Here is an 18,632-nt window from a genome sequence, read left to right as displayed (position 1 = left end):
CCTCGGGCCAGCGGGGCGGCCTCGGCCCGGCCGGGCCCCTGAGGGGAGGGGAGGGGAGCGACGGGCACCGGCGGGCAGCGCCTGCCGCGCCCGCTCCCTCCGGCAGCAGCGCGCGGAGCCCCGGGCTGTGGGTTAGGGTCCGCGCCCGTGTGCGGGACGCTCGAGTGAGGAGGGCCGGGGACCCAAGAGCCAGCGCGCCGGGAGCCCCGCGGCCGCGGCTCGGGGGAGCTCCGTCGGTGGCTGCCGGGGCGGCCCTTCGGCCGAGCCGGGCTCCGCCGCCGCCTCTCTCGCAGCCCGCCCGGCGGGAGGCGTCTCCGCCCGCTTGAACCGGAACCGGTTCGCGGGGGCCGCCCGGGGCGGCTGCTGCTGCTGCCGCCGCCGCTGCTGCTGCGGTGTCGCTGCCGCGGAGGCTGCGACGCTGCCGCGTGGGTGCGTGCGCGGAGCGGGCCCGGCGGCTGCGCGGGGGCGGGGGAGGATGGGGCTGTGCCCCGGCGGGCCCCGCGCTGCCCGCCCGCGGAGGAGGGCGGCTTAGCTGCCGCAGCCCACGCCGGCGGGCCGCGCTGCGGGGCCGCCTCCGCGGATGAGCCGCCGGGGGGAACCGCCGGCGAGTGCAGCCGCAGGGCACCGCAGCCGCCGCCTCCTCCCCCGCCGCCGCTCCCTCTTGTCGCCGCTGCCGCCCATGGCTTCCCGCCACCCCCGCTGACCGGCCGCCCCTCGCCTCCTCCCGAGCCGGGCCGGGCCGGGGCCGGGTAGAGAAGATGGGGAACACCACGTCCTGCTGCGTCTCCTCCAGCCCCAAGCTGCGGCGGAATGCCCACTCTCGGCTGGAGTCCTACCGCCCCGAGGCCGAGCTGAGCCGGGAGGACACGGGCTGCAACCTGCAGCACATCAGCGACCGGGAGAACATCGACGGTGAGCGCGGGCGGGCGCCCGGGGAGCCCCCGCAGCCCTTCCCCTCCCCTCCGCTCCCTGCGGCGGGCTCGGCTCTGCCCCGGCCGCTCCCCCGCGGGTGGGGCCGGGCCGGGCGGTCCCGCTGCCCCGGCACCGTGTCCCTCCGGTGCTGGTCCCCGCGCCCGCGGGGCTCACGGGGATGCCGCGGTGCATTCCGCCTCCAGAGCTGCTCCTGTCCCCGGGGAGAGCTGTGCGGGACCCTTCCAGCGGGGGCTGGGAGCATCCTCGCACCGCGCCGCATCCTCTGGCAGGGTGCAGTTCTGCAGCCCCGGGTCTGCGCTGCCGAGACCCTTCGCCCTTCAGAGGATCGTGAGGTGACATTACGGGCAATCCCGGCGGGCTCGGGCACCGGGGCTCGGCTGTGGCCCAGGGGAGCGTCCCTCGCCCTTGGCAGGGCTGGCTGTGCCGAGCTCACGTCACCTGCCGGGATGTCACCTGCCAGGCCTCTGCAGGGGTGAGCGTTTAAAGGACAAACCCTGCCAGAGATAAAAGTGGGAGAAATGTTTCCCATGACAACCTTCTCTTCCAGTGACTTTTTCTTCCGTTGCTGTCATGATGAGGCGCAGTGCTCATCATGAATACTGCCTTGCCCTCTCTTTCTCTGCAGAGATATTAAAAAAGCCATGTTCCTGTTGGTTTAGTCGTGACTGAATGTGGTGCCATTCGTGCTGGCCAGAATATAGCTTTATTTTAAAGATGTGGGCTGAGTTAATATATACATGTAATTTAGTTTTTGATTAGCTGAAGTATTTAGTACTAAAACTTTACTTGCTAAAAGGTCAGCTATCTCATGGGTTTGTTCACTGAACAAACCCATGAGGCTTTTGGTAGAAAGCCAGAAAGAAGGACTTTGGTGCCCTTCAGTTTGCCGTCCACATTTTTTTCACAGCTTATTACATTGTGATTTTAGTGCAGAATTCAATGTTCTGTCACTTCTTGGTCCTGGTAAAGTTGTGAATCCCGTGGAAGCATATAGGTACCCTCACTGGTTTCTTTCAGTGAGGTACATTCTAGAAATAGGAATGAGGAATGTTTTTCAGATGTCTTTGCTACATGCAGCTGAAAATGGAGTGTAACAGGATCAGTAGGTGGAAAAAAATACATAATGGTCTGATCTGAGAAAGCCAGGGAGATGAAAGAACCAATTGTTGATCTGTGAATGATTAATTCTTCCAGCATCAGTGGTGTGCAGTGTAGCAGGATGCAGCTCTCTCTGATGGTACGGATTTCTCCATCTATAACAACACAGGCTGCAGTAAACTTTTTGGTCAGAGATGTGTGGGTTTTATGCCTTGTTCTCAGTGTGCTTTTTTTTTTTAATGGATGGGAAGAAAGACTTTGATGGAAATAGTAAGTGCATGTGTACTTGTTAAAATGTGCATACAATGCAGATGAGTTCCTGCATCTGAGCAGATATTTGCAAAAAACCCCAGGAGATCTTTATTGGTTGGTGCTTTCATTTGTTGCGTCAAGGTGCATATGTGTTGTCTTTCTCTTCTCCTTTAAAGTGTGGCATGTGTCAAGTGTAGAGTTGTAACCTGTTGTTAGAACACAGAAAACACCTCATGCATTATTTATATTTACATTTTGTTGGTTTTCATCTGGGGCCATTGTCAGTGCAACGCGACAGTTTCAAATGGGCACGCTGTCTTCAAATTTGTGAACAGTTATGGGTTTTCTTTTTATGCTTTACTCTGCTCTTGGCCCTTTTTATGGATAGAGCCTGAGAAGTAAGTTTTCACTGGGGAGGCTGATGGGTAATAGATGTCTATGCATTCAAAACAACTGGACAGACTGGGATAAAACAACTTTCTGAAGTGTGCTTTGTTGCAGATCTGTTACACTGGAGTCATGCTCATTGACGGTCTCTTGGCTAAAGATGATGACTGAGTATTAAATGTAATAGGGTGATTCTTTGTTTCTGAAATTTTATTTTGTATTAGACTAGCTATTATGTTTTTGTTGTTAGATTGTTTGAAGTTGTATGGCATAGAGACATTTATGGATGTGACATTGGGGTGAGAAAAACCCTTCACAACAGAGACCTCTGATGATATTTTTGCCATTTTAGAATGAAAGAACAATAGTCTGGTTATCTGTGTTGTGAAGAGAGAATGCTGGATGTTTATTCCTTAGTGTTCCTGCAAGTCATAAGGGTTCTCAAATTACTAGTGTTGCCAAATGTGCGTTTTTTTAATTAAATGAATGATGACAAAGACTAATGCACTGAAAGGAAACTTTTTTGACACTTTCCAGTAGGAATTAGTTTTATAACAAAATACTTTTACATCACTGGTACTTGGCCAGAAAAATCTCAATTTCTGTAATATTTTACAACTGTTTATAAATTGGTATCTGAAGGAGAAGGGGAATTTGGAAATAGTTTTGATGAGGAGGAATTTATCAAGAGACATATTCTGGAGAATAGCAAAGTTGAATTTACCTCTCTTCCTCTTTTTTCTTCCCCTCAAATTTCTAAGAAGGTAGTGGACTTCTACAAAAATCCACACATGCAAAATTGCCTCTCTGAATATTGTAGAGTACCCAGAATGCTTTGGTTTTGTTTGTTTCTGAATGCTTTTTTGTTTATTTTATTGTTAGTTTCTACAGGCCCATGATCATGAAGGACACTTAACAGAATTTTAATGTTTTTCTCTTTTGAGGAAGGGCAAGAAGGTAACTGTAACATACAGAGATGACCTTCTGTTTTTGATGATTTACTGCTTAGGGTGAGCTTCCACATTTTTCAGCGCTTCACTTTTAGAAGTTTACTTTAAAAAAAATTGTGGCAGTGGATTCAAACTCGTAGATTCCTACATCTGTTTGCCATCAAGACCTTTTTTTACAGCAGTTAATGGCAGCCATAAGTAAAAATGGTTGAGACCTTTGTGTGCCAGATTCTGTATCTCTTAGGATGCAAACTCTGGCCTGTGCAAGCAGCTTGGTGTGTGCACGGTGTCAGTCCTCGCTGCCTGGGCTGGCCAGAGCCCAGACTCCACCTGCTCTGTGCATCATCAAGGCACAATGGGAGCCAGTGGTGCTTTAACTTGGGAAAAGGCAGCATGTGCTCAGGTGTGATTGCTCTGTTTGGAGCATGATTTCTACAGTCAGCTTGTCAAGTATGGAGCTGTAGTGAGGGAGTGAAAGGAAATGTCTTACTACAAATACAATGGTGTGAAGCAAAGCTGATACTGTACAATGAAACTGGCCAAAAGGCTGTTCTTGAAACAGAGACTAGATGGAGAATTCATAGGCTATTTCAGGAAAAGATGGTTCTTAATGTTCAGCTTCTCCCCTTTTTCTCCCTTCACCCCACAAAATCAGATTTATTTTTTTCCCTTCTTGGTAAACTTCTGCTAATGTCAGTAGGTCATGCATTGCTAGTTCACATAATGCCTTGTGCAACTGTGCATCACTGATAAACCTTTGCAGCCCTTTTCATGATGGGTCAATCATGTTAATTTTTTTGCTGCATAATGTACAGGCTCCTAAGAATGGACTGCTTTTTAAAAAACTATTTATTTGTTCATTTATGTTTTTTTTCCTTCCTCCAGCTTCTTGGAACTGGCATAAGAGAGTCTCTGACATGGGATTAGTTACTATTTGTGTATTTCTTATCTGCTGCGTTTTATAAGAGTTACAAGATTTTAGCAAAATAGAAGGAAGTTCTAAAATGTCTGCCCCATATACCTAATGGAATTTTGCTGAAAGGAATACTGGTGTTTTCAAGAGCTAGGGCATGATGGGTTGCACATTGTGAAGGAACTGACCTACTTCACAAAAGTCAAGACATAAGCATTTCAGAAGCAAATTAAACATCCAGTGTGCTGCACACAGACATTCCTGCTAAAACATGGATTGTAAAAGGATAGCTCTTCTTTAAAAACAAAGCCTATTTGGTTTACAGAAAATTCTCTTTCAAAAAATGTTCATGTTTAGCCAGAACTCCAGCACAGAGGTGATCTGTGTGTTTTTCAGTACTACTGTTTAGGTATTTGGTGTTATCTACCTAAGCATTTGTCAGAAGTCATGTATCAAGGTACCCCTGTATTCTGATGCATGAAAAAATTAAAAATGCAGCTTGCTGTGGCCAACATTGGTGAACCTAGGCCTAAACTGCATCTTGCTAATGATGCCTCCTGCACAGCTTTCTTTTTTCTTTTGTTACCAGTCTCATCTGGTTGTTCTGTCTGTGCCCTGCTTCTCCTCAGAGACACCATCGTGTCATACAGGGCCTTCCTAAAACCTCATTTTTGCACTGTTCACATCAAAACAATAAATTTACACCCTGTATTTTCATATTTAGCTGCAGAAGCTTTCAGAGGTACACATACTAAGGCTAGTCATTTCTGAACTTCTAAGAAATTTTTTTAGTGCACTGCCATCTGATTAGTATTTTCTTGGAAAGTGAGTTATACAGTCTTGGCTGGGTAAATTGGTACTTGAAACAGAAGGAAAAAACTTAAAATTATAGGTGTCTGAAAATGGAAGGACTACTGTATTTTGAGATGTTTTGGACCAGTCCTGGTGGGACACCATACTTAAAGGCAGCTTACTGATATTTTGAATGCCTTTTTCCAGCTGCTCTTGTATCCTGGGGCTGGAAGGGGAATAAGGGAGCAGTGTCTGGCACTACCTGATGGCTGTCCTTGGCCTTGTCCTGCCAGACAGCTGCACATCAGACACAGTCTAAATATCTTCCTTGCTTAACATCTTTGCAAGAATATGAAATACACTTTGCAAACTGAAAGCATATATACAGCCTATCTCTGAGCTTTCCATGTAGAAATGAATCAACATTACTTTTGCTTCTTTCCATTCCTTTGGGCTTGGATAAATAGAACTTCTAGAATTTATTAATTTTCTATGTGCATTCTGACATATGGAGCGATCTTTTTCACTTCATCCTGCAGAATATTTAATATATGTGCCATACCTCTCTGAAATGTATGTGAAGAGCTGGTAAGCATTAATAAATCTTTTAAATCTAGAACTATGGATGGACTGTTCCAAGCAGTGTGCATAGGTGGTGCCTTCACTGAAGTAGTTACTACTTCCTGTATCTTCTGTAAGGAGAACAAGCAGTTTGTAAGGAGTTTTATTCCTTACAAATCAACTTTAAAAGCAAACATTCCAGAATTGCTGAAATGGACTGTTGGGATGTTAATTTCCTTAGCTGAAACTTTTTGCAAAATTGGCCAAAGTTCAGAGATGGTTTTACTGAGCTCAACTTAAACTAGCTTTTGTTGCTGATTTTGTAGGCCCCTGTAGGAGCATCACCAACTCTTGTGCTGCTTCTGGGAGGACTGGTTTTAAATTTGGAGGGCTCAGTAGCCTGAACTGGGTTGAGAAAGAGCTTGGTCTTCAGGCCAAAGCTCCTGCTTCTAATCCTTAGCTAGTATAGAAGCTGGCTAAAGAGCCATGGTTGGAATTAATGGAGAATTACTAATGAAAACTGGTTTGAGAATTTGCACAGAATTCTGGTTTCCCCCCCTTTTGTTTTAATTTGTTTGTTTCCTTTCTCTTCATGCTTATAACATTTTGGGCCTGCAAATTGGAAAGGATTTTTTAGATCATTCAGCTAAGACTAGATTCTCAGATAATCAAGATTCACATTTTCCATGAACTGGTGTTAGAATCATAGAACATTCTGAGTTGGAAGGGACCCACAAGGATCATTCAAGTCCAGCTCCTATTTATTTACTTCTCTCTCTTTATTTCTTTGGAAATGAATGCTGTTTCTTTTAAGTCAGGGTAATGCTGTGACCATGTTGCTGAAATACCTTTGATATGCCATCAATAGGTGCAGTTTGCACTGCAAAACTGTGTCCTTCCTGTAGCTTATGGTGGTTTGAACAAAATGTATCAATAAAGTCAACGTTTTTGGTGCTGTGAGTGGCACTTTATTACTGTCTTTGTTTGCATGAAAATGTTGCAGAAGACTGAAAATGCTGAATGCTCAGACAAGGTTATGGAATAGAGCTAATCCCAAGATTAAAAGCGAATTTTCATCCACCTTGTGTGACATTTCCCATGCTCTTTTCTACTGTGATTCTTAGAGGGAGAATCTGCGCTGTAATATCCTTCTCTCTGCAATCAGAAGAGTCAGCTTTCAACTACTGACTCCTAATTTTCTTTTCAATAAAAATCCACCCAGCCTTAGTTAAAAAAGTTGTATCTCAAACTTTTGGCTTGCTTATCTTTTTTTGTCCGCAAAATGATTCTTAGCTGGGGCTGAGATCCAGAAGATGTCAGATGGGAAGTGAAAGTATTTACTTTCAACAGTATTGAAACCAATATGAGAATGTGTTGAAATTTTAAGAGATTGTTTTCTTTGCTGTGTTGGTATTTCATTAAGAGTGGTAATTGATGAGTTGTTCCTTCATCTGAATGTTGGATTGTAAGGAGACAAAATTTACCAAAGATACAGAGTACTCCAGGGCTTTGTAAAGTCAGGCTGCACAAAGTGATGTGATAAAGATGCAGTTTTACTAAGTGAAGATGCAAGACTTAATGATATAAGGGTTCTTTTCTAGATTCAGAATTGCATCCAGAATTTAGAATTACTGGCATGCTTAAAATTGTTTCTGTTCTGCATTTTATCCCTGCACATCAGTATTCTGGGAAGTGGTACCTTTTTGTTGCCATGTTGTTATTTGGTTTATGACATCTTAAGGGACACTTCCAACTGAAAAAGATACTTATTACCATCTTTGTTCCTGGAAAAAATACATTCATTTCAGATATTGAAAGTAGTACTGCATGGGAAAGAAGCCGTGCTTGGTCAGCAAAGATATTTCACATTGCTATCCTACACTTTTTCACCACTGTGCAAGCTCTCTGTGGAGGGGGTAATTGAGGAATTGTCAGTAGATGAGGCTGTGTATGTGAAATGACTGGCAGCAGTTACACCTTTGTGCTATTTATCAATAGTTTCATTTTACAGCTAAATATATGGTTTCTTTATCCTCCTTCCTGACCTTCCCATGGAAGAACACTGCATTTAATTAGAAGATCCAAAGTTTGGGGCTTGTAGCTGATCCTGAACACAACAGACCATGCTTCCCTGCTTTGACTAAAAGAAGCTTTCAGGCTGTGGTCAGTGAACTTTACAAGCAGTAATTATATCTGTGAAATACTTGGTGAGCTGTGTTGTGGTGTAAAGTAATGCAAGTGATCTAAAGACCTTGAAGAAGGTCTTTCAACATTTGAAATTAATTAGATCTGTTCATTCCTAGGCTCATATTAGGAGTTTTAGATCTCATCTGTTTTTATCTAGCTTGGAAAAAGTTGCCTCTGTGGTATACATGCAGTTTTCATTCAGTAAACTGTAGTCTCTCCTAATTTGGTGTGGGTCACCCCACACTTGCTCCTCTTCAAAGAATGCTGTTAGAATAACCAGTGTGAAATACAGGTTGGAAAAAGAAGAGGTTACAATTAACCCTAAAAGAAATTTTGATTTCCAGACAGTTGGGTTGCTTATTATAGAACGGCAGTTTTGCATGTGTTTGGGAGGTAGAACCACAGCTATTAGGAATTGGGATCTTTAAAATCTCTTTTTATTCCTGTTTGCTTTGTTTTCTCTTTATTTTGGAGAACTTTGAAAGACTCATTTTGTTTTTATTAATTAAGTTTATGAAGTACAGAACTAAAATCAACAGAGTTAAAATTAATAAGTCCAGTGGCAAAATATTTTGCCTAACAATTCATAGCATCATTCTGCTTTGTTTGTAATTAGGGAAAAAAAAAACAGTTTCAGATTTTATTAGAAAGAATTTTATTTCTAGTTGCTGGCAAAGTTTCAACTGCTGCTATAGGCAGAATCTTAAATCCGTTGGATCTCCAAACGCAGTAAAATCTGTTGAGGATGACCTTTAATGTGAAATTCTCTGCCCTCTTCACTATTACTTTTAAAATTAGCATTGTAATTAACCACTTGACACAGTTGTTTATACATGTGTTTCAAAATCCTAGTATTTCCATTTTAGAATAGTAATCAGTGATTGATTTATTTGCATCTGGAGTGAACAGTTCCTGAAAAGGGATTCTGAAATTAAGATACATGAGCTTTTTTCCAGTTAGTATCATGATATTTCTTGTTAAAATCATACGCAGAAGATTTCAAAGTTCAGATAGTACAAAAAACATCAAGGTAAAATGCAGTTTCACAAGTGAACAGCAAGATCCTTTGCATGTGCCTGTGCTGTGAGCTGTGTGTCAGTCCCACCTGATGCTCCCTGTGAATGCTCAGCTCTCAGTGGCACCTCCTTGGAGCTGGTTGTTCTGACTGTTCCTGGCTGGCAGAAATCCACGTGCATTTATTCAGTCAGCCAGTGGAGGCTGAAAGTGTGTGAAGAGTTTGGAAGTGCAATTGTGTTTTAAGCTTTCAAATCACACTTCTGCAGCTAAATGTCCTCCTTTCTTCTAGGATAATTCACTTGGGGTAAGTGTCTAGAATGCTGCATTCATAATATTCAGTTACTGCCTCTGTGTCAGACGTAGAAATTTGAATTGTAATTGTATGGAGGATTTTCTGTACTTTTTCATGGGATTAGGGACAGGAAGGATTCCTGTAACTGAGATGGTTTTAGAGATCAAGCCTGTGATAAAAAGAATAAGAAGTAGGAGAGATTTAACTGTTTGTTTCATGGAGAAAAAGAAAACAATGCCACCTTTGAAAGCTAAAGGAAACAAAGAAATAATTCAAAATTCCACATATAAGCAGTGATGCAAATTCTGAATCTAGAAAGTTGTTTCCCCTGGGCAAAAATGGATACTAAAGTGAAGGGGACAGTGCCAAGTTAAATTGGACTGGAAATTAATGTTTTGTGAAAAGTAAGCTCTCAACATTAAATCACATTTCTTTAAAAAATATTATGGTAAAGAATTATTTTTGTAATAAGTATTTGAGTCACAGTTCATGCAATCCAAATGATAAGGTTTTATATTACTGCATGAGAACCTGAACTCATACAACTGCTCTCATACTTTCACATATTTGGTTCTATGTGGGGGAATAGACTGTAAGAAAATAAAGATAGTGCAGAAAGTAATCTCACCCCTGAGGAGTTGCAGCTGTACTAATTACCAGAGATTAGGAACAGGCCTGCCCTTTACAGGCCACAGCTGTGTCCACTAAGGGTGAGTGCTATAAAAGAGTGGGTTAGCTGGGTGAGGAGAGTTGGAGTTTGTTGGCTGTGCTGTGAGGAGGAAGAAGGAGAAGGAGAAGTCAGTGCTGTGAGGAGTTGCCCATGAGAAATCACCAAGAAGGTATGGGGACTTTGGCAATAAGATGGCAACAGTTGTGGTGGGGTTTTTTTTTTTTGGGGTTTTTTTTTTTTTTTTTTTTTTGCTTTTGGTTTTGTTCTCCTTACTGCATGTTTTGATTTTGAATATAAATTTGTAGTTCAGCAGCAGTGAAATTAGGTATGATTGTGGGTAGAAAAGGAGAAGAGAACTTAAGGAACCACTTCTGTAGTTCTTTTGTCTCTGATTTTGTGTTGGTTATCTCAGAATGGGTTCCCATGGATGTACCAATGTCTTTGTTAATGTAGGGGAAAAACAAGTGTACTCATGCTGACTGTACAGGGTGGTTATTCGAGTGAGGAATGGTGCTGGTGGCTGCTGCCAGGCCCTGGTGCTGCAGAGCAGGAGCTGGCAGTGGGATCCCTGCACCAAGGAAGGGTTTGTGCAGCATGGCCTGGCCATGGCCCCTGTGTCCTCCTGTCCCTGGTGGCTGGGGTCAGCTCAGGGTCTGCTCTGGTGCTGGGTAACTGATGCAAACCCAGTGTGCTGTTTGTCCTTGGGTATCTGTGAGCTGCAGGAAGCTCTGGGCTTTGGCAGAAGAGCAGGCTACAGTTAAGTAGCAGTTTCTGCCCCCAGTTATTTTATTGTTGTGTGTGTGGTCTCGAATGGGAATTTGTTCTTAAGGTCTTATGTTTAACAAATGTCTTGGAATATCATCTTTTGAAAGTAAGAAGTTAGCTTGTGTCTTTTTGGTGTGTTTCTAGTAAAATGGTAAAAGCAGCTTTGAGCTGAAAGATCAATATATTTCTTTTTGATCATTCTTCCAATGATTTTTGATGATTCCTCCATCCTTATTGCTTTACCAAGACTTTCTGATTTTTATCTCCTTTTCCCTCTTCCCCTTTGTTTTGTGTCACTCTGTCATAATCTGCCTTACTTGCCTCCTGCCTGTGCTCAGCCCAGCCTTCTTCTACCCACACCACACAGACGTCCTGTCCCTGGTCTCATCTCCTCCTACTTGACCCCTTCTGTTTTGCAGTTCTTTTTGAGTGATGAGGAGTGCACAACAATTACAGTTTGTTCTAGAGCAGGGTCAGTGAATATTCCAGGCTGGCAGCATAGCTGTCAACACTGAATTCAGAGCCCTGTATTATCTTGCATCATGATTTCATTTCAACATTTGCTGCACATTCCTACTTTCCTCCCTCTCCTACATGTTTTACAGACAAGCAAATAGTCCTTGTTCTCTTGGATCTGTGTGATGGTTATCCACAAATTGGTAAGATTTCTGTGTTTCTGCATTGTGTCTTTGTACTTCCAAGTGCATTTTAATATCTATAGTTTTCTTAATATTTTTTGGAGATTTGTGGTTTTTTTATACTGAATGTATGCCCTGAAATACAGTTTGGGATAACAAATAAGCCATGGTGCATGAGCTGCAATTCTTAAACAGGCTGTGAAGCTGTGTAGGTTTTTTTCTTTTTAAGGAGTATGGAATGCATATACACTGCTTTCTCTGAATAACAAGCTGAAAAGAGAATTAGTCGGTAGGAGTCTAAGATCTGCATTTCATGGAAGAAATTTCCTGGTAATTACCATCTTTGTAATTGATACTCTGCCCATTATTCAATGTGTCCAGCTGTATGTAAATCCTCTCTAACCATGTGTTTTTGCATTTCTTTCCTCATGCAAATGAAGAACCTTCTTGGTTTCTATCAGGGGACTCAAATCTGACTGATTTGGTGTGCCCTAAGTGAAAGACAGGGTCTCTTGCTGGAAGAGGTTTTTTTCTATTGAAGGAATGGGAATGTGCTCGAGCTCACCATTGTCCAAACCAGTGGGATTGGTGGCTCTTGGTGGCCTCTTCTGGCCAGGGATACCTGGCAGACCAGGTGGCACCCTGAGGGGCTGGCAGGGCAGGAAGGGCAGTTGTGCTGTCACTGTGCCTTCCTGGGGTCCAGCCGAGTCCTGTCCTGCCAGGTAGTGGTGGGACCATGACTGGTGCTCCTCCTTCCCTTGGTTTTGTTAGTCTGGGCTCTTGGCCATATGAAGGTTTTTGTTTGTAGGTCAGAAGAGATCTCTATCCCTCTGTTTACTTCTAGAAAGTGTTTTGCAGAAGGCTGCTGACATGGTCGTGTGTGCTTGCCGTGCTCCCCTTGCTGGCTGTGCTGTCACCTCCACCAGCAGTTCCTTCACTCTGGTGATGCTGTGCTAATCAAAGCTGGGGGGAATGTCACATGCTGAGTCAGCACACTGTCAAATGTGGCTGTAGCTGTATAACTGGTCTTATTTATGCCGTAGGAATTATATTTTATTGCAGCTAGATTTCATGAGAGTGTGCTGACTTACTTGAGCCATTGCCAGTTCTTACACAGAGGTTTTAATCCTGGCTTTCATTGAGGTAAAATAGCTTTGATGCAGGTATACCAGAAATAAGCTGTTACAGGTAACTATCAAATGGAGGGTGGTATAATTAATGATGAAAATGCTTTGGCAGGGGTGCAGCAGTATATAATTAAGTGTCAAGTGTCAGTTCAGCTGTGCATATAAACTGTATACTCAAGTGCATTGCTGGCTGTAAAACACATTTGCAATGGTACTAAAGCATCCAAGCTTGTTGCTATCAAACAGTTAACTCCTATGATAAGTTTTCTAACCAGGGCCCATGTGAGAATGTTCTGTTGAAGTAATTCAGAACATGGAGCTTGCTCTTGCAAGACTCTTAGTATTCAGCAAGGCACTTGTTGAAAGAGGATATTGCATCTAATTTCTAAATAGTCCTATGAGCTTCCTATTGCTTGCTGCAGATCGCTTTCCTCAAGTAACTAAGGTACTTTTTTCTTTGTATCTGATTAAAGTAATAGGGCAAGTATGCACTGCGAAAACTTAATTATTGATGTCTTCTAGAGAGTTGATAATCTCTACTTGGAACCTGGAAAATAAATTTTACCCAGGAGCCTGACTGATATCTGGAAAGATCTCTGTGGAATCTTTCAAGTAAGATTTGACAATATTTACTTATTGTTTGGGGAGAAACCCAAGACTTGGTTCAAAAAACCAGTTTTATGCCACTGTGAAGTGGCATTACTTCCTGCCTTGCTGTTTGGGTCTGGTGGTTTTTTTTCATACTCTAAATTTTTCTTGTATCTTTTTCTTTTGTCTTCCGTTTATCCCTTTTTGGCAGGGTTTATTGTTTTGCCACAAGTAAGCTTTCTTACCTATTCTTATAGCAAACTGAAGGTATTATCCAGGACTCGGCCATGATAGCGTTTTTTGGTGCCATAACTAAACTTAGGGTGTATTTTCTCAATGCAATTTCAAATAGATGGGGGGAAAAAGGCTGAGTTTCCTTCTGATAATATACAGCAGCTATGTCCAGGCACATGCCTTTGTGTTTTAAATAAATAGCTAGTATATTGGTAGTTAGCATTAATTATTTCCATTAGCTTCATTCCTTTGATTAAAAGGGGTCATTGTCATCTCTGTGGTGGTACACTGACCTAGTAAACAATGGAGAATCAGGGATTACTTGCAAATGGAGGTTGTTGTTGTGATGAAAAACACTTTATGTGCTCATGCTTGTGCTTATTAGTATAATATATTAATAATGGGTAACTTATGTGTTTTCAAGCTGAGACAACAGTAAGAAATGTTCTTGGCTCTCTATTTATCAGAAATATGAAATTAACAAAAACCCAAAAGGATTTGAGTTATGAACAAAGAAAGCTGAAAACTACTTGAACATTAAATAGTTGGCAAATACTATGCCTGACTCTTGGGAACAGAATTTATTTTTAAGTTAATATATGTCCTCTTCCCCTTAATGGATTTTTTTTTTTCCCCTGGTACTAAATATTTTTAGAGACAAGATCTTGATGCTGCAAACTAGAATTAAAAATATCAGTTGGCATCTTTCAAGCAAAGGAATTTCCATGTCCACAAGTAATATTTGTGAGAGAATGAAAAGCCCTTAAAGCATGTAGAAGACTTACAGTAGGTGGGGAAATAATTGTTTTATTCACTGGAACTGCAGACTGTAGTACAAGTTGCAGCGTCCCTAATTTGCTTGTTCCAATACCCTTCTCAGGGAATTTAGTAGAATTACATTTAGGAAAATCTGTCTCTCTATTTTCCAAGGTGATGTATCTTGAAGTGAGATCTGAGGTTTGGCAGTTTCTTCAGGGTGTGGAATTTTTCAGAAGCCTGCAAGAAAAGAAATGGAGATGTTTTCTGCCAGTTTAGACCAAAGAAAAAGTTAATCTAGTCCTTGTGGTAAAAAGAATTTAATTCTTTGCTTCCTTAAAATAAAATAATGCTGGAAGATTTGAAATAGATTTTGTTTTAGTTATGGGGTTATTTGGTTTTTTTGTGTACATGTACATATGTATACATGTGTTTATGTAAATTTATTTAAAACCCCTCACAACTACAACACTTTGGTAAAGAAAATTCAGGGTTCTGGGTGACTGTAGAAAGTCTTGGGACATGGATTCCTACCAGCAACGTGTAAATTAAATAAAACTGGTAACAGCCAAAGACTGATATTGCTAATTCCTTTACAACTCCATACACTGTACAATTGCTCTTCTTGACTTCTATTGCTAATTCTCAAAAAAAAAAAAAAAAAACCAAAAAGATGAGAAACCACCTTCTTGTTTGCAGCAGTCAAAACCAAGGTACCCTTTTGGGGTTTGGTGCTTGGTTCCTGGCTCATATAGGAGTCCTTCATTCTCACCAGTCCTGGCTGAAAATACTTTATTCTGTGCTGACTGCTGAGATGGGAAGGACACACACTGGGAGGTGCGAGGTGAACAGCATGTGGTGGGCTCACTTGGCTGGGATGTATCCAAGACAAGGCCACCAACTTTGGTCTTCCTTTGAAGATTAAGTTGGCATTGAATTATACATTTGACTTGCTGTTTTCTTTTAGAGTGAAGTTCAGCAGAGTCTCTACTTGGAGTTTAATTTATAGCTGTTTTGATATTAGCTACAACCTTGAGCTGTGGAAAAAATCCTTTCTACCTTTTCAACCACCTGGGTTTTTGCAAAGGACAATTTTTTTTACTGTCTCAAATATTCTCTGTGAAAGTGTATTTAAAAGGTAACTGACCAACTGGTCTCCTGTCTCCCTCCCTGCCTTCAGACTAAAGGTCCATTCCTGCCTCTGTCCTTTTCAGATGAGTATTTGCAATGTGTATATTATGCTAAGAGACTCACTAAATGAGACTGACTTTTAGAAAGCCAAACCTCTTGATTACTCAATAAAGTTAAAAAGCAAATGCAGAATAAGCCTTCACTAAGTTTTATTTCCTTCCATGAAGTGCCTTACATACTTGTCTTCAAGTGTTGTGTTTGCATATAGCAGAGAATTTGAGAAATCCCAGTTGGCCCAGGCAATGTCTCTGGGCCAGCAGCAGCTGCTCAGATAAAGTGCACAGGACCATCTGCACTGTGCTGTGCTAGAAGAGCTTTACAGAACTGGAGAATACCTGTAAACAAGTATTTAAGAGGCAAGAATTACAACTGGTTTTAGAAGTGATTGCTTTTTAAAGGGAAGATAGCAATAGTCTTAAAAAAAAGAAATTCCTTGTTTATAAACCTCTGTATTAGGTTTGGGTTGCTTCTGGTACAGGAAAGTAAGTTTGTCTGTGGGATTGTTTTGGAGTGCCTGTATTCCCAGGCAGAAGGGCATGTGCTGGAGTCCTACAGAGCTGTGCTGGTGTGTGAGCAGCAGGCATCCTTATATATTTGATACTTTAATTTTGTAAGGCCTAGGCTACATTGATGGTCTAGGAGCACACAGTGACAAGTTTTCAGAGTTGACTAGAATGCTAAAACATACTAATTATTTTTTGGTTACTTAATTTTGTTCTTAAAAAAATTGTGTTTTCGAAGGACATCCAAATCCAGTGGAGTTTTCAGTGTGAAATATGATTTTAGTGCTTGTACTGCACAGTTGCACGCCCATAAAGGCTCATGTTTGATTTGAACTTCAAGGGAGGAGCAAGGGGGTATCTTTCTCAGTCAGCTATAGAAATAGGATAGGCTTTCTAAAACTCAGTAATTAGTATAGTTTAGCCTTGGCCTCCTGATTTCTGAAGGAGCTGTATAGAGTCTTATGGTTTCTTTAGGTCTCTTTTTTTTTTTTTTTTGCATAGAATACTGGGAGTGATTTGAGTTTTGCATGTCCTATAGTTACACTTTGGTAGGAATGCTCTGGGGTCATCAGCTGTGCTTTATGGTCTGGGCTTTCCTTGCCTAAGCAGTGTGTGAAGGGGAAAAGAAACTGGAAACTTGAAACTCCTGTTAACAGTTACAGTTTTGCTGCCCTGTGTATTGGGGAGCATTGTTAGCATATACTGAAAAGAAAACTCGATTTATATTGGGAAATACATTGCTAGTGGATAAAAGGAAGTGTTTTCTTCTAGAAAAGGTGCTTTCCAGAATATACTGCACTTGATTTTATGGGCATCTCTAGTAATTGCAAGAGTTGTGTACTGGAAAGGTAAGTAAAAGTCATAGGTTAAACTAAAGTTGAGGACTAGCCACCAAGTTGTGTATATCAAGTCTGATGTTGCCTTAAACAACAGATTAAGGGGAAAAAAATTCTACCCCCCCCCCCCCCCCCAAATTCCATACTGCACTTTTTCATAGGACAGATATTCAAGGAGGAAGCAATATTGCAATTTGAAACCACAGTCAAGTGCTCATGCATTTGTGGTGTTACTGTTTCAGTTCCCCTTCATTTCCAATGAATAGAAAAAACTCCTGAAAGATTGCATTTCACAGAAGATTAGTGTTCAGAATATTCACTTTACAATAGTCAACAGGTGACGTTCTACACCATAATTTTTATGGATTTTATCTAAAGCTTATCCAGAACACTGATTAAGAAAATAATTTTACCTTGGCAATTTTGGTTCAGTTAAATAGAAAATATTTAGTTTTTGTACATGTCTGTTTGTATATCTTGATTTGAAGCCCAATGAGAAACCCATCAGATAAAACCTGTAAAATGTAGGTATCAGTGTTTCTAAACTGCCCCATACCCAGCTCATTTTCTGAGGTTTGAAGTCTTGTCCATTTTTAATCTGTTCTTTCATCGTTTTCAAGCTGTTTCCAGTCATTACTGGAATTCCAAGAAAGTCTCTACATTGTCTGATGCTTGAAGAGTCTGTCTATAAAAGTAAATAGACAGAAGGTGATATTATTCTGTGATCTCTATTATTGCCTGCTGTTATCTATTTGTAGTCACTGCCTGTGACTTCACTGATGTCTCAGATGCTCACTTCTGTTTGTTTCCTAAATGTGAATGTTTTTAAACGTGTAATCATCAACTGTTTGGCTTTTTACCATTTCTTGTATCTAAAGAGAGAACCAGCTGATCAGTACCTCCAGTGCAGGTGTGCTGTGTGACATGGGGTTTTATTTGGAAAATGGGCATTTTAGCAGTGTCCCTGCCCAGGGCTATTCTCTGGGGTGGATTCTCTATCTTGCTTTCATTAGATGTGTGCAGCACTGGCAGCTGTGTCAGGGACAAGGTACAGCAGCACATGCTGTGTTTCTGCCTGGAAGTGGCTATATTTAATTGATGGATGAACAGCCAGAGTCCACTATTGGCAGTAGTCCTGTTATTGTTTTTTTAACTAGAAATTGTTCAGTGATGGGCATTGAAATTCCAATGAGGCAGATGGAAAGGCAGCAGAAGGCTTTTAGTTTTAACAAAATTGAAGTCTGCTTTGGCAAGAATCTCAGTTCTTCTTTCTGTTTTAAGTTTGTCATTAGGGAGGGGAAGAAGGTTGCTCTAGTTAAAGAAATAAAGTGCAAGCAGGCGCTAGTATTGTTAATTCTGGTTTGTGTTGATCCTTTCAGCTGTATCTGCTAACAAAGCTATATAAGCATTTTGTCTGTGAGGCTGCTCTTCTGTCATTTTGATGAGATAACTTCATCTCTTTGACTATTAGTATGTAATGCTGGTTTTATTTGCGTTGCCCTTGAAATATTATTGATGTTTTCATCATGGATTTTCATGCTTAAAAGAAAAAGCTCTGTTACTCATGAACAGTGCTTGTTTTCTTGTTTAGCTGGACTGCCTTACCAGTTCTGACTGCTGTGTAGAAAGCCCTATAGACTACTAAAGAATTGTCAGCTTTCTGGATGACTGTTCTTATTTCTACCTTGCTCTGAATAGTTAAAATATTCTGGTTTTGAAATGAATATATTATCAGAAGCTGCTTGTTGCAATTGAAATACTATTAATTTACTTCCAGTATTTTCCATGTCAAGTCATCTTTTATAGTCCTCTTGATTATGTATTTTCAGTTTGTCTTTTCCCTGTTGTGAGCAAAATGCCCTTATGCATAGAGTAATTACACTGTGATGCTGTGCTCATTCTTACTTGTTTTTAAAAATTGCATAATCCTTCTAGTAACAAT

General features: G+C 41.5%; 1 protein-coding gene across 1 annotated transcript in view; it reads left to right on the top strand.

The window, feature by feature from the left end:
- The first annotated feature begins 624 nt into the window (after positions 1–624).
- The window catches only part of CCNY (cyclin Y), a 120,785-nt gene continuing 102,777 nt past the window's right edge, over positions 625–18,632 (top strand). Inside the window, exon 1 of the mRNA XM_066551432.1 lies at positions 625–912. Within this exon, the coding sequence (XP_066407529.1) occupies positions 759–912 (154 nt within the window). The 5' untranslated portion in view covers positions 625–758. The remainder of the gene's footprint in view (positions 913–18,632) is intronic.

Source organism: Molothrus aeneus, chromosome 1 (genome assembly GCF_037042795.1).
Source record: "Molothrus aeneus isolate 106 chromosome 1, BPBGC_Maene_1.0, whole genome shotgun sequence".
Lineage (NCBI taxonomy): Eukaryota > Metazoa > Chordata > Aves > Passeriformes > Icteridae > Molothrus > Molothrus aeneus.
This window is presented reverse-complemented; position numbering and strand designations above follow the sequence as displayed.